A 12,970-nucleotide genomic window follows, 5' to 3' on the forward strand; every position below is an offset into this window, starting at 1 on the left:
AGCAGGGGATTGGGGGGGATTAATGTTGGAGGAGGTGAAGGGGAGTGAATATCACGGGTTGGCTGGGGGAGTGGGTGTAAGGGAATGAGGAGGGTAAATTCTGAGGGGATTTTCTGATCCTTCCTGGTTGAGCTCCTGTAGTGAAGCTCGGTCCCTGCCTGAGACTAACACTGGGACAGGGACAAGGCAAAGAAACAGCACTTGAGTAGAGGCATTTTTACAGTGTGGGTGATACTCCAGCAGTGTAAATTCCATCGGGAATTTCCTTTTCCAAGTGAATACTGTATTTGTGTGCAGTGTTTCTCTGAGCAGTGGGGCTGAGCCATTGATCTCCGGTCCCAGAAACTGCTGCTACTGCCTACTGAGCTCAGGGACACAGACTGCAGGGAATGTAACCGGTGTATGGGCAGGAGCTGTCATAGGTTTCCAAAGGTAACTTCAAATCCAGCTTTCTCAAAAATCTCTACCAGGTCACAAACTGACCAGAAATGGAAGTCGTCAATGTGACTGTCAAATCTGCTCTACCATTGAAGGTGATTACGGCACGTCTAGAACATTAACCCTGTTTTCCCAACTGCTCCCCGTATATTACAATTTTCAGAGCAATCAAACATTGCTTCAGTCTAGCCTCCAATGTCTTCAAAATTGGTACATCCACAACCCCCAGGGTACAGAAGGAGTCATAAGCCTTTAAGTAATAAAAAGCCTCTTACTATTCCTAAATGATTGGTCCCTCATCCTGAGATTGTGTAGTCCCAGGTTTCAGGTGCCCCAACCGATGGAAGCAATCTCTCAGCATTTACCCTATCAAGCCTTTTCAGAAACTTGCATGCCTCAATGGAATCATTCTTCTAAGCTGTCGGAAGGAGCAGTCCAATTTACTCTGCCTCTCACTGTATTGCAAGCTGCATCTTCAACACACTATACTTCTCAAGTGAACTGTTCTGCCTTCAGTGAACATACACTTTTACAAATGGGGAGCCTAAAACTGTACAGAACACTCACTGAAACCCGGTACAATTGTAACAAGACTTCTTATGAAAGCAAAATACCAGAAATCAGAAACAAACTAAAACTCCTGGGAAAACCCAGCAGGTCTGGAGAGAAAACACAGTTAACTTTTCAAGTCTAGTACAAAGAAGTTATATCAGAATCAAAATATTAACTCAGGGGCTTCTCTCTCTACAGATGCTGCCAGACCTGCTGAGTTTTGCCAGCATTTTCTGTGCTTGTTATAGCAAGACTTCACTATTGCTACTCAAGTCCCCTGCAATAAAAGCCAATGTACTATTTGTCTTCCTGGAGTTGCTCCTCAATCTACTCTATTATCATAGTGTCATGGAGATGTACAGCAAGGAAACAGACCCTTCGGTCCAACTCATTCATGCCGACCAGATGTCCCAACCCAATCTCGCCCCACCTGCCAGCACGTGGCCCATATCCCTTCCTATTCATATACCCATCCAGATGCCTTTTAAATGTTGCAATTGTACTCACCTCCAATAGTTCCTCTGGCAGAGTGTAAAGATATACCCACACAAGAAAAAAGAGAAATTTGTTTTCCCCTTTTTCAATAGAATGCTCTCAACATGTATCTACGTTTCATACAATTAACATTATTCCAGCCATGACCACACCATCAGAAGTTGCATAGAGTCAACAAATCTGGGGAGAGGGTTTTGGGAACAAGGACGTAGCTGAGAACTTAAACAGATATTTTGCATCAGATTCTGTGGTGGAAGATACTTCAAACATCCCATTAATACTAAAGAGTACAGAGGAGGAATTAAGTACCATCACCACCATTAAAAAAGTAATATTAGACTAACTAATAGGGCTTGAAACTTTATTGCTGGAACAGCACAGCAGGTCAGGCAGCATCCAGGGAACAGGAGATTCGACGTTTCGGGCACAGGCCCTTCTTCAGGAAGAAGGGCCTGTGCCCGAAACGTCGAATCTCCTGTTCCCTGGATGCTGCCTGACCTGCTGTGCTGTTCCAGCAATAAAGTTTCAACTTTGATCTCCAGCATCTGCAGACCTCACTTTCTCCTCCTAACTAATAGGGCTAAAGACTGACAGGCCCCTAGCCCCTGATGGTTTGCACCCTAGGATGTTATTAGAGGTAGCTTCCGGGATTGTGGATGCACTGATCGTAATTATCCAAAAATCGTTAGATTCTGGAGAAGTATTAGAGGATTGGAAAAAGTGACATAAAAGGGAGGGAGGGAAAAAGCAGATAACTACAGGCCAATTAGCCTAACATCTACTGTTGGGAAGGTATTGGAATCAATTAAAAGTAGTAATAGTAGCACATTCAGAAAAACATAATCTAATCAAGCAGAGTGAGTGGCTTCATGAAAGGGAAATTTTGTCTGACTAAGTTATTAGAATTTTTCAAGGAAGTGTAAACCAGAGTGGATAGCAGGGAAACAGTAAATATTCAAATTTTGTGAGAAGATTTGTAGCTCGGGTGCTCGTTGTTGTGGTTCTGTTCGCCGAGCTGGGAATTTGTGTTGCAAACATTTCGTCCCCTGTCTAGATGACATCCTCAGTGCTTGGGAGCCTCCTGTGAAGCGCTTCCGTGATGTTTCCTCCGGCATTTATAGTGGCCTGTCCCTGCTGCTTCCGGTTGTCAGTTTCAGCTGTCCGCTGCAGTGGCCGGTATATTGGGTCCAGGTCGATGTGTTTGTTGATAGAGTCAGTGGATGAGTGCCATGCTTCTAGGAATTCCCTGGCTGTTCTCTGTTTGGCTTGCCCTATAATAGTAGTGTAAAAGCAGTGTACAAAATCTCATGCAAGGACTGCACAAAACACTACATAGGACAAACAGGAATTCAGGTAACGATCCGTATCCATGAACACCAACTAGCCACGAAACGCCACGACCGGCTATCCTTAGTAGCCACACACGCAGATGACAAGCAACATGATTTCGACTGGGACAACACTACTATTATAGGGCAAGCCAAACAGAGACAGCCAGGGAATTCCTAGAAGCATGGCACTCATCCACTGACTCTATCAACAAACAGATCGACCTAGACCCAATATACCGGCCACTACAGCGGACAGCTGAAACTGAAACGGAAGCGGCAGAGACAGGCCACTATAAATGCCGGCGAAACATCACAGAAATGCTTCACAGGAGGCTCTCAAGCACTGAGGATGTCACCTAGACAGGGGACGAAACGTTTGCAACACAAATTCCCAGCTCGGCGAACAGAACCACAACAAACAGTAAATATGTTGTATTTGGACTTTCAGGAAGTGTTCAGCCAGGTATCTCACAAAAGGTTAAGTCTTAAGAGTGTTGGAGGTGGTATATTGGCATTGAATTGGCACATGGGCAAGAAACTGAGTGGGGAGAATGGGTTCTTTTTCAGATTGGCAACCTGTGGAACCCTATTGGTTACAGGGATCAGTGTTAGGACTGCAACTGTTTACAATATATGTTAATGACTTGGAGGAAGGAAGTGAATGTAGTGTAGCCAAATCTGTGCCGGTGACGCAAAACAGGTGGAAAGGCAAATAGAGGGAGACAAACAGTTTTCAGAGAGAAATTGACAGGTTAAGTAAATGGGCAAAAAGTTGGTAAATGGTGTACAATGCGGGAAAATGTGAAGTTGTTCATTTTGTAAGCGGAATAAAGGTACAGAATATTATGTAAATAAAGGAAAACTGCAGAAAGCTGAACACACAGGGACTTGGGGGGGGGAATTGTCCATGAAACACAGGAAGTCAACACATAGGTGCAGCAGGTAATCAGGAAGACTGTTGGAATATTGGTCCTTATTTCAAGTGAGTTGGAGTGTAACAGTGGGGAAATGTTACTGTAAATGCATACGGTACTGGTGAGGCCACGTCTGGAATACTGTGAGCAGTTTTGTTCCCCTTATTGAAGGGAAGATATTATTTCACTGTTGGCCATTCAGAGGAGGTTCACTAGGATGAGTTCTGGGGTGTTGAGAAATTTTCTTATGACCAAAGGATAAACAGATTGGGCTCTACTCACTGGAGTTTAGAAAAATGAAAGCTGATCTCATGGAAACATATAGCTTTACTGGGTAAATGCAGAGAGGATGTTTCCCCCTCAGGGGAGAGTCCAGGACCAGAGGGTATAGTCTATTTAAGGCTGAGGTTTTTTCTCTCAGAGGGTTGAGCATCTTTGAAACTCTTTGTCATGGACACCTGTAGGAGCAGAGTCCTTGTGTATATTTAAGGCTGAGACAGATAGATTCTTGACCAATCAAGGGGAATGGGGAAAGGGCAGGAAAGTGGATGTGAGGAATGTTGGATCGGATATGATTGCACTTAATGGTACAGCAGGCTCAATGCTCTGAATGGCCTACTCCTAAAGGTCTTATGGTTTTAATTATATCCTTGACACAATAGGCTAAATCTTGGCAGATAACACAATAAAAACACACATTGTTATCAATATTTGCCGGGCACCTCAAGGCATATCGAGAGACAGGGGATTTTTGGAAGTGTTGGTTTAATGGTGGTTTAATGTTTTATTCTCGAGTTTGTGGAATCTTTCGGCAGGTCAGCATTCCCAAATGAGCTCTTTTTTGCATTATAAATATTCATGAGCACCTCAGGCTGCTAGAAGTTACATTCAAAGGAATCACACGCGTTCACAAACCCAGCCATACGTGTGAGGCGTGTACCTGGTGTATCTCCAAGCTCCAGTGAGGACAAACTTCTTCAGTAACTTGGATGCTTCATAACCAAACCTATGCTTTGTGCAAATGCTTACAATGTTATGGGGGAAGCCTCACCAGGTCAACCAGAAATCTCAATCATGGGTGGTCTTCCTTGTTACAGTTCTTAGCTGTTTACTGTGTAAGAGGTGAAGCCTTGGCAGTGTCCACCAGCAGATGCCAGCCAACCAAGGTTCAAATCGGGTGTAAAATGAAAAGGCGGCTTAACAACAAAGGCTCGTTGAAGGGTGGGCTGGGGTGCAGAGGAAAGGTAACGGATGTAGCTTAAAGGGTGTGGTTGTCAGGGATACACGGGGCGGCACGGTGGCTCAGTGGTTAGCACTGCTGCCTCACAGCACCAGGGTCCCAGGTTCGACTCCAGCCTCGGGCGACTGTCTGTGTGGAGTTTGTACATTCTCCCAGTGTCTGCGTGGGTTTGCTCCGGTTTCCTCTCATAGTAATTGGCCATGCTAAATTGCCTGTAGTGTTAGGTGCAGGGGTAAATGTAGGGGAATGGGTCTTGGTGGGTTGTTCTGCGGAGGGTTGGTGTTGGGATGAAGGGCCTGTTTTCACACTGTAGGGAATCTAATCTAATCCTGGGAAATGGAAAGAATGAAGCTGGGCAAATCATAGCGAGAGGGGAAAGCGAGTGGGGAAAGCGAGTCAGGAAGGGTTGGGTACACACTGGGGTGGTAAGGTACACTGGAGTGAGCGAGCATAAAAAGGGAAATCCATGAAAGGACAGTGTAAGACTTGGGCATCAGGATTTGGATGGGAATGAGATCAGGAGAAGTGCAGGAGGACAAGAGAGGTAGAGAATGGGCCGATAGAAGGACAGAGGGGTACCAATCTAAAGAAGATGGCCATCTACAATTACTTGGGTGGGGGTTGGAGGGAAATGCATGTCCAAAAGGCTGTAAATGAGAACCCAGCCTAGCAGGTAGCTCTGCTGCCCCAGTCCTGAGCACAGAGAGAGCTGCATTTTCAGAGGTGTTGCTATCCAGACATGACACAAACTACATTATCCCAGGTGTTCTGGCTCATGCTTATCCTTCAATTAATATCACTTAAAAGGTCATCCTTCCTGGAAAAAAAGACTTTTTTTGCTGTATTGTTGCCTGAGTGATCTGGGGCATGTTTCCTAGATTATAGAGTGACTACATTGCATTGACTGGAAAACACTTTTGCAACACCTGGTGGTTGTAGCAGGTGCTACAGGAATGCAGGTTTTGCTTTCCTTCTGAACTCCAAATTTGTCATCACCTATTTCTTGGTTTGTCTCACCTCTCTCCTTTACCCTGATATTGGCCCTTTCTGTGGTCCTGGCTCCTGTAGCTCAGGAGAAAAAAAATAACATGACGGTGCTATTCCCAAGAGGATTATCAATGTTGCTCAGACCTTAATTTTACAAGTACAAATACAAACCCTTTTTCACTGACAGGCAACCGAATCACTTAATAAGATTAACCTGTCCATCAAAATTCCTGAGCACACCCTTAAATCAAAGAGCATGGTCCGGCTGTTACCACTAGAGGGTGCCAGTGTTCACTGTATGATTCAGCTGATTGCTCCACATCAAACTGAGTTTTGGAATGGAATGACCAATCAATAAATAGTGTACAATGTCACAAGCTTCACTCCCTGATGAGTTAGTTACACCCAAAATTTTTTGATATTGGGAAAGCAAGCTAATTGGTGGTGGTTAGAACGTGCAACTTCCAGCGCGACAACAACTTCCCTGGCTCCATGGGTGCAGACAAGTGTCTCAAAGCTGTTCACAGCATTGTGGCTGAATAGTTGTGACACCCAGCAAGAGGGAGAAAGATAGAATCCAGGGGTTGACAAGATAAAAGGAGGAAGGATCTTTAGGGAGGGAGGTGATGAGTGGGACGGCATTTAGATTACACTGACACTGCTCCTGGGAGATGCATATGTTTATCATAGACTACCAGCAATATATCATCGACCTTTCCAAGTCCCCCCACCCCACCAGAATAGCATGGATTGAATGCAGTTCACTGCTGCTGTGTTGAGTTGCTTGTCCTTTAACAGCCCATGCCATCAACACCCTGTCCCAGGCACTGGCAGAACATTGCTTATTCTTGGTGTCCCAGCAAAACCCTGGTTATAAATCGATGAATCTCACTGGGTTCTGAAGGCTGAACTGTCTCCAGTTGTTTGCATCAAGCACCAGATTAAACAATGAAATGCCTGCTAGGTGTAAGAGGGCAGATATTATGACATACCTCTGGAGCAGGTGGAGTTGAACCCAGGCCTCCTGGCTCAGAGGCAGGGACATTATCACTGCACCACAGGCAATCTTCAGATAAGGGTGTATGAGTCTGAAAGTTATTATTGAGCAGTGCCTAAAGCACCCCTCACTATGATGACGCCGTACTGATTTGATGGAGGAACAGCTTAGGATCTCAAAGATGTAAGACCTCTTGCCTCGTCATAGTCTGTGACTAGATTCATCAGTTGCATGTTAGTAACCATTTACTTGTAAATGGTTACTAACATGCAACAAAGTACATCTTGTTTAAGACATGAGCCACTTCTCATTATGCTGGGCAGTGTCTTCCTCAGTTACAGCAAACTGAGATGGCCCACATGTAGAACATTACCCTGACAGACAATGGCAGCAGTATACCTACCCCATGTAGGTGTAAGAGTGCAGACTGCCTCACACAATGTGCTGATCTGCGGTGAGGAGTCTTCATACAACATTTATTATGCATTTATATAGCACCGGTAGCAGAGCAAAACATTACAGAATTGTTTCACGAAGCGTGTTATAAATAAAATGTGATGTATAGTCACGTAAAGAGCTGTGAAGATAGACATTCACGCACCTGGCCAAAGAGAGGTTTGAAGAACCGTCTCAAAGGAGGAAAGAGAGGTACAAATCAGCAGAGCTTTAGGAAGAGAGTTCAGCTGAAGGTGCAATATCCAAAATTCAGGGGTGTAAAAAAGGCCAGAATTGGAGGAGCCTCTGAACATACACTCAAGCCACTTTTATGTTGTTTCTTCCTCATTTGCGTAACAATGTGTACTAATTGCTTAGCCACTTCGGTATTTGCCTTTCAGTAATCACCATAAACAAATAAATATGTTGCAAGTTCTTGGGCTTTTTCTGCTGCTACTCACGTCAAAGACTTCAGCTGAGGAGAGATCTTAATAACCGAGATTGCTCCCCATATTTCCTCAGCATGTCAGTGTTCGCAGTTAGAAAGGGCCTCTCGTAATCCAGCTGTGATACAGCACATTCTCACACTGACTCTGGCACTGATGCAGCCTCTCAGATTCCAAAGGCAGGAGACACAAGTTTGTTCTTCAGATTCTGGGACCAAGCCTGAGATCGCAAAGCCAGCCAAAGTTGCCCATTATTTAGGCCGTGGAGCTCACGAAATCTCACAGAACCAAAACAAAGCATCTTTTGTTTTTGCAAATCCGTGTCTGACTTGTTAACAATTTAATCTTGTCCAGAATGGCGAGATCAAACTACCACGTGAATCTCCCAATGAAACTGCTTTACAAGTAGCGTTTTTTATAAAGTCACAGATCAAATGCTGAGGATGATTTAATTAAAATGCTTTTATTGATCACTCACATTGTGGTCAGTGAAATCCTTTTCATGTTTCTGTAGGTTTCAAGTCCATAATGTCTTGAACCCTGATCCTGCTTTTCAGTTCATTTCTATTTATGGGTTTATGCATTCTTAGATTAACAGTGGTGGAGCTGAATGTTAAATTGCTAGGGCAGGTAGAGTTTATAAGGAAAGCTCTTTGATCATTTCTCAGAAACTACTTGGTGTGAACAATAAAATGATGGCAGTCCGGATATTATTCTAAGTATAACTGGAATGAAGAGTTGCATTGACCAATCTGGGTTATGTAAGTTGCTCTGTACCCTGTTTAATGCTGTCATTAACCAGTCAAACTCCTGGGAGTGGTCATCCACAACAAGCTTTCTTGGACTCTTCTTGTGGAGGCACTGGTTACAAAGGCCCAACAATGTCTCTTCTTCCTCAGGCAGCTGAGGAAATTTGGCAAGACAGCGAATACCCTTGCCAACTTCGATAGGTGCACCATCGAGCGCATTCTGTCTGGATGTGTCACTACCTGGTATGGCAACTGTACCATTCAAGATCGGAGATGGTTACAGAGAGTGGTGAACTTAGCCTGGACAATCACAAAGGCCAACCTCCCATCTACAGACTTCATCTACCAGGCCCGCTGTCAAGGAAAGGCCACCAGCATTCTCAACGATCCATCCCACCCTGGCAATGTTTTTCTACAACCTCTACCATCGGGGAGAAGGTACAGAAGCCTGAACACACACCAGCCGGTTTCGAAACAGTTTCTACCCCTACTGTTATTAGAATACTGAATGGACTCACAAACTCCTAACATTTGCCTGTACCAGTGTTTTGTTTTTGCTGCTGTTTACCTATTATTTACTTATCTATGCTACTTAACTCTGTGATCTGCCTGTATTGCTTGCAAGACAAAGCTTTGCACTGTGCCTTGGTACACGTGACAATAAATTCAATTTAATTCAGTACTATTCAATACTATTCAATTCAATGTGAATGCCTTGATTATTGTGCCCTGGGAGTTAAATTTGCAGACAGTTGGAACTGGAACATTACTGCTTTCCCCAAAGGGTGAAGAAACCACTTTCTAAGTGCTCAGCAAGATAGGATAAGCCTCAATCACATCCAACGCAGAGGATCCATCTCATTAAGCTGATTGCAAACTACACCAGCACATGTATGATATTTTGAAACAGGTTACATACCTTGACATATTCAAGGGCAAAGTCCATTATGTCCGGGTCCCTGCAGGTTAGAAAAGAAGTGTGGGTGACATATACCGACATTTACAGAATCATTTATACTAGCTTCTTGTTGAATATAAATTTATTTCAGCACTCAGCACATCTGAAACTTCAGGTTTCAGCAGCTTTTAAACAAAATCTAAATTTCTTGAAACCTTGATATATCAGTATAATCCTCCTACAAGCATTGTGCAATTCAAATTTGCATGGCTTCATAAAACATATACACAGGAACTAAACAAACCATACTGAAGAGTATACTTAGCACACAAAAGATTCAATATCTATGTAAACATGGACCCAAATGCAGATGAACTCTCAAAATGCACTGGACTGTACAATTAAACTTAAAATGACCTCTTAAAACATATTGGAAAGCACTTTTAGTGAATTGGATATACATTTTACATATAAGAGGTATTAAAATAAGCATTCCTCTGTACATTTGCACATAAGAAATTACTTTGTTCCATATTTATATAAGGGAGTCATAACTAATCTCATTTAAAAATGTGTTCATCTTTCATTGCAAACAGATATCAGGAAATTTCACAATCAAACTTACAATGTCAGTACAGATTGTAATTATGGATATTCTTAACTCATTTCTTAACCAGTTTTCAGGTCTGGGCCACCTATTTGACATAGGATGCGCAGAGACAGATGGAGTTTACTCTCTCGCCTGTGTTATGTTATTCCAAGATTGGGAATGTCTGAATATCACATTGTGACCAAATCATGGAGCTCTTACTTAGGCTGTCTCTCAGGAGTGCTGTTTATCAGGCATGCTATTTGCACAACAAACATCTTATGCAATGAAACACTGGAGAGAAGATGTCACGCAAATAATGGAATGTGTGGTAAAATTTGACGATAAGAATGTGAATGTGTTGCAGGCGCACGGATCATCAATGTGGTCACTGGGAGGTGAGCTACATGTCCCAGAAAGTTACCTTGATGTTTTAAGCAGTGATTATAATGAGTGCAAAATAATACCTAAGCACGGTGCTTCCCATCATCATGTACATGGCTGATGATCTGATGCCTGTCAAGTTTCCCATTCAGTAACATTTACCTGATACTCATCAATGAGGGGAGATTGTAGGGTGGCACATGGTCAAAGAATAAATCTGGAATTTATCTTTGGTTTTGGTGTGAAACTACTATCTTTTGTTTCCAAAACCCACCTGGTTCATCAATGTCCTTTAGTGAAGGATATCCATCATCCTTGCTCAGTCTGACCTCCATGTGACTCCAGACACACAATAACCCCAGACACCTAACTGCCCTCTGAAATGGCCGAGCAAGCCACTCAGTTCAAGGGCAGTTCACAAGTGCTTGCCAGTGATGCCCATATCCCATGGCAAAATAAAGAAAAACAATCTCAAGTTGATTGTTACTGTCTAATTTGCTCTGACAGGTTTAAATTTGTACAACATTTGGCATGAACAAAGTTCTTTTATTCAATGGAGCCATTATCCATAATGCCAGGCCGGTTCCCACATGTGTACAGACATGACAAGCTCTAGGAAATACCTGACCAGGCTGGTGGGAGGAGGGGATGTTGGAGTCTGGCAGAGGGAGGGGGTGGGATGATACTCACCTTCCCCAGTCCGGCAGTGTCTGATGAACAGATCACCCTGCTCCACCTCCGGCCTAGGCTGAGGATCAGGGAATAGGGACAGAGGTTTGCACTGGGAGCCAGCCTCCATTTCTCATTGGGTGTGGGATGAAATTCGCTTCTAGAAAAGAAATGTAAAAATGCAAAGAACCTGTCTGAGCGCATACTTACTGCAGCACCATCTTTGAAACTGGCTGCTACTTTCCATTGTTTACAGATAGCCTCTGTCTGCTCCATAAGATCGAAATAGACTACAAGCTAGAGGAGCACATGTAGGCCATTCGGCCCATCAAGTCTTCTCCACTATTCGATTGTGACTGATCTGTTTGTCTTTGTACCTCCTATAGGCAGTGTTTATATGAATCACAGCCTTTATTAAAATGTGTTTCATGCCCTATCTTTGCTTAGTGCTCCCACTATACAGGACTCTGTTAAACACTATTCTACAGTTAGCCATCAGCGAGGTGGGGAAAGAGCAATTTGGAGTCCACTCACTTGGATTACACTGCTAGCTGTGAAAGGGAGGGGAACAGGAAATGAAAGAGACCATTCAATCCCTCAAGTCTGTCTGGCCAATTAAATCATGGATAATTTGTATCTCTACCCCTTTTACCTTCTGAGTCCTTACTCAAATCAACCTCAGCTTTGAAACTTATAATCAATCTCTAGCTTCAAGTGACTTTGTTTGGGGGTTTCCCATTGTGTGAAGAAATGCTGTCTGCATCAGCCTTGCAGAGCCATGCATTTATTTTAAGGTTACGCCCTCTTGTTCTAAACTCCCCAAAAGGAGGAAATAATTTCTTTCTTCTCGTCAGTGCTTTGCCCTCAACATGAGATCAATGACCATTAAACGACAGACCCCTGCTCTCCCTCACTGTCCTGAAGACATTGTTGTCCCATTGCTGTACTACAGTTCGAAATACCAGCCATGTTGGAGTGGCATTACCCCTACGTGGGCCTCAGCAGAATGTGTTGGCAGCTTATTCTCCAAGTAGTTGGAGAGAAGGCACTTCACATTCTGATCACTTAATCTGAACTATCAACATCCTTTCTCCGCCAGCACCCCAAACCCCCCACCCTCACTAATCATAAATGCTGCCCCCTCCACACTTCCATGTCAGCTCTGATGAAGAGTCATCGCGACTCGAAACATTCGTTTGCTTTCTCTCCGTGGATGCTGCCTGACCTGCTGTGATCTCCAGCACTTTTTGTTTTAGGTGGAGAGAAGGAATGGGGGAGAGGAGGTGGAAATCAGCATGGTTAAACCAGACATCTACACCCTCAAAAAGGCCAATGGGCAGCAATCCAGAGTACACTCTGTCCACTTTGCCATACCCAGGAGATCCCTACGTTCAATTCCAGTAGAGACTACTACAACTTTTCCTGTTCTGTGTACATTGTTACAGAGTTATATATTGTCATGTTAGCTCCATCCAAGGCCCTAAAGGAGCCTTCCACATCCATCAAAGTTTTACCTGCACATCCACTAATATCATTTATTGTATCCGTTGCTCCTGATGCGGTCTCCTTTACATTGGGAAGACTGGGCGCCTCCTAGCAGAGCGCTTTAGGGAACATCTCTGGGACACCCACACCAATCAACCACATCACCCTGTGGCCCAACATTTCAACTCCCCCTCCCACTCTGCCGAGGGCACGGAGGTCCTGGGCCTCCTTCACCGCCGCTCCCTCACCACCAGACGCTTGGAGGAAGAACACCTCATCTTCCGCCTCGGAACACTTCAACCCCAGGGCATCAATGTGGATTTCAACAGCTTCCTCATTTCCCCTTCCCCCACCTCACCCT

General features: G+C 44.0%; 1 protein-coding gene across 1 annotated transcript in view; it reads right to left on the minus strand.

Moving 5' to 3' along the window:
- Positions 1–12,970, minus strand: part of bcar3 (BCAR3 adaptor protein, NSP family member) — a 116,902-nt gene that overhangs the window by 73,029 nt on the left and 30,903 nt on the right. The window contains exon 3 of the mRNA XM_043698829.1: positions 9,504–9,543. Coding sequence (XP_043554764.1) covers positions 9,504–9,543 — 40 coding nt within the window. The remainder of the gene's footprint in view (positions 1–9,503; positions 9,544–12,970) is intronic.

Source organism: Chiloscyllium plagiosum, chromosome 11 (assembly GCF_004010195.1).
Source record: "Chiloscyllium plagiosum isolate BGI_BamShark_2017 chromosome 11, ASM401019v2, whole genome shotgun sequence".
NCBI classification, from domain to species: Eukaryota; Metazoa; Chordata; class Chondrichthyes; order Orectolobiformes; family Hemiscylliidae; genus Chiloscyllium; species Chiloscyllium plagiosum.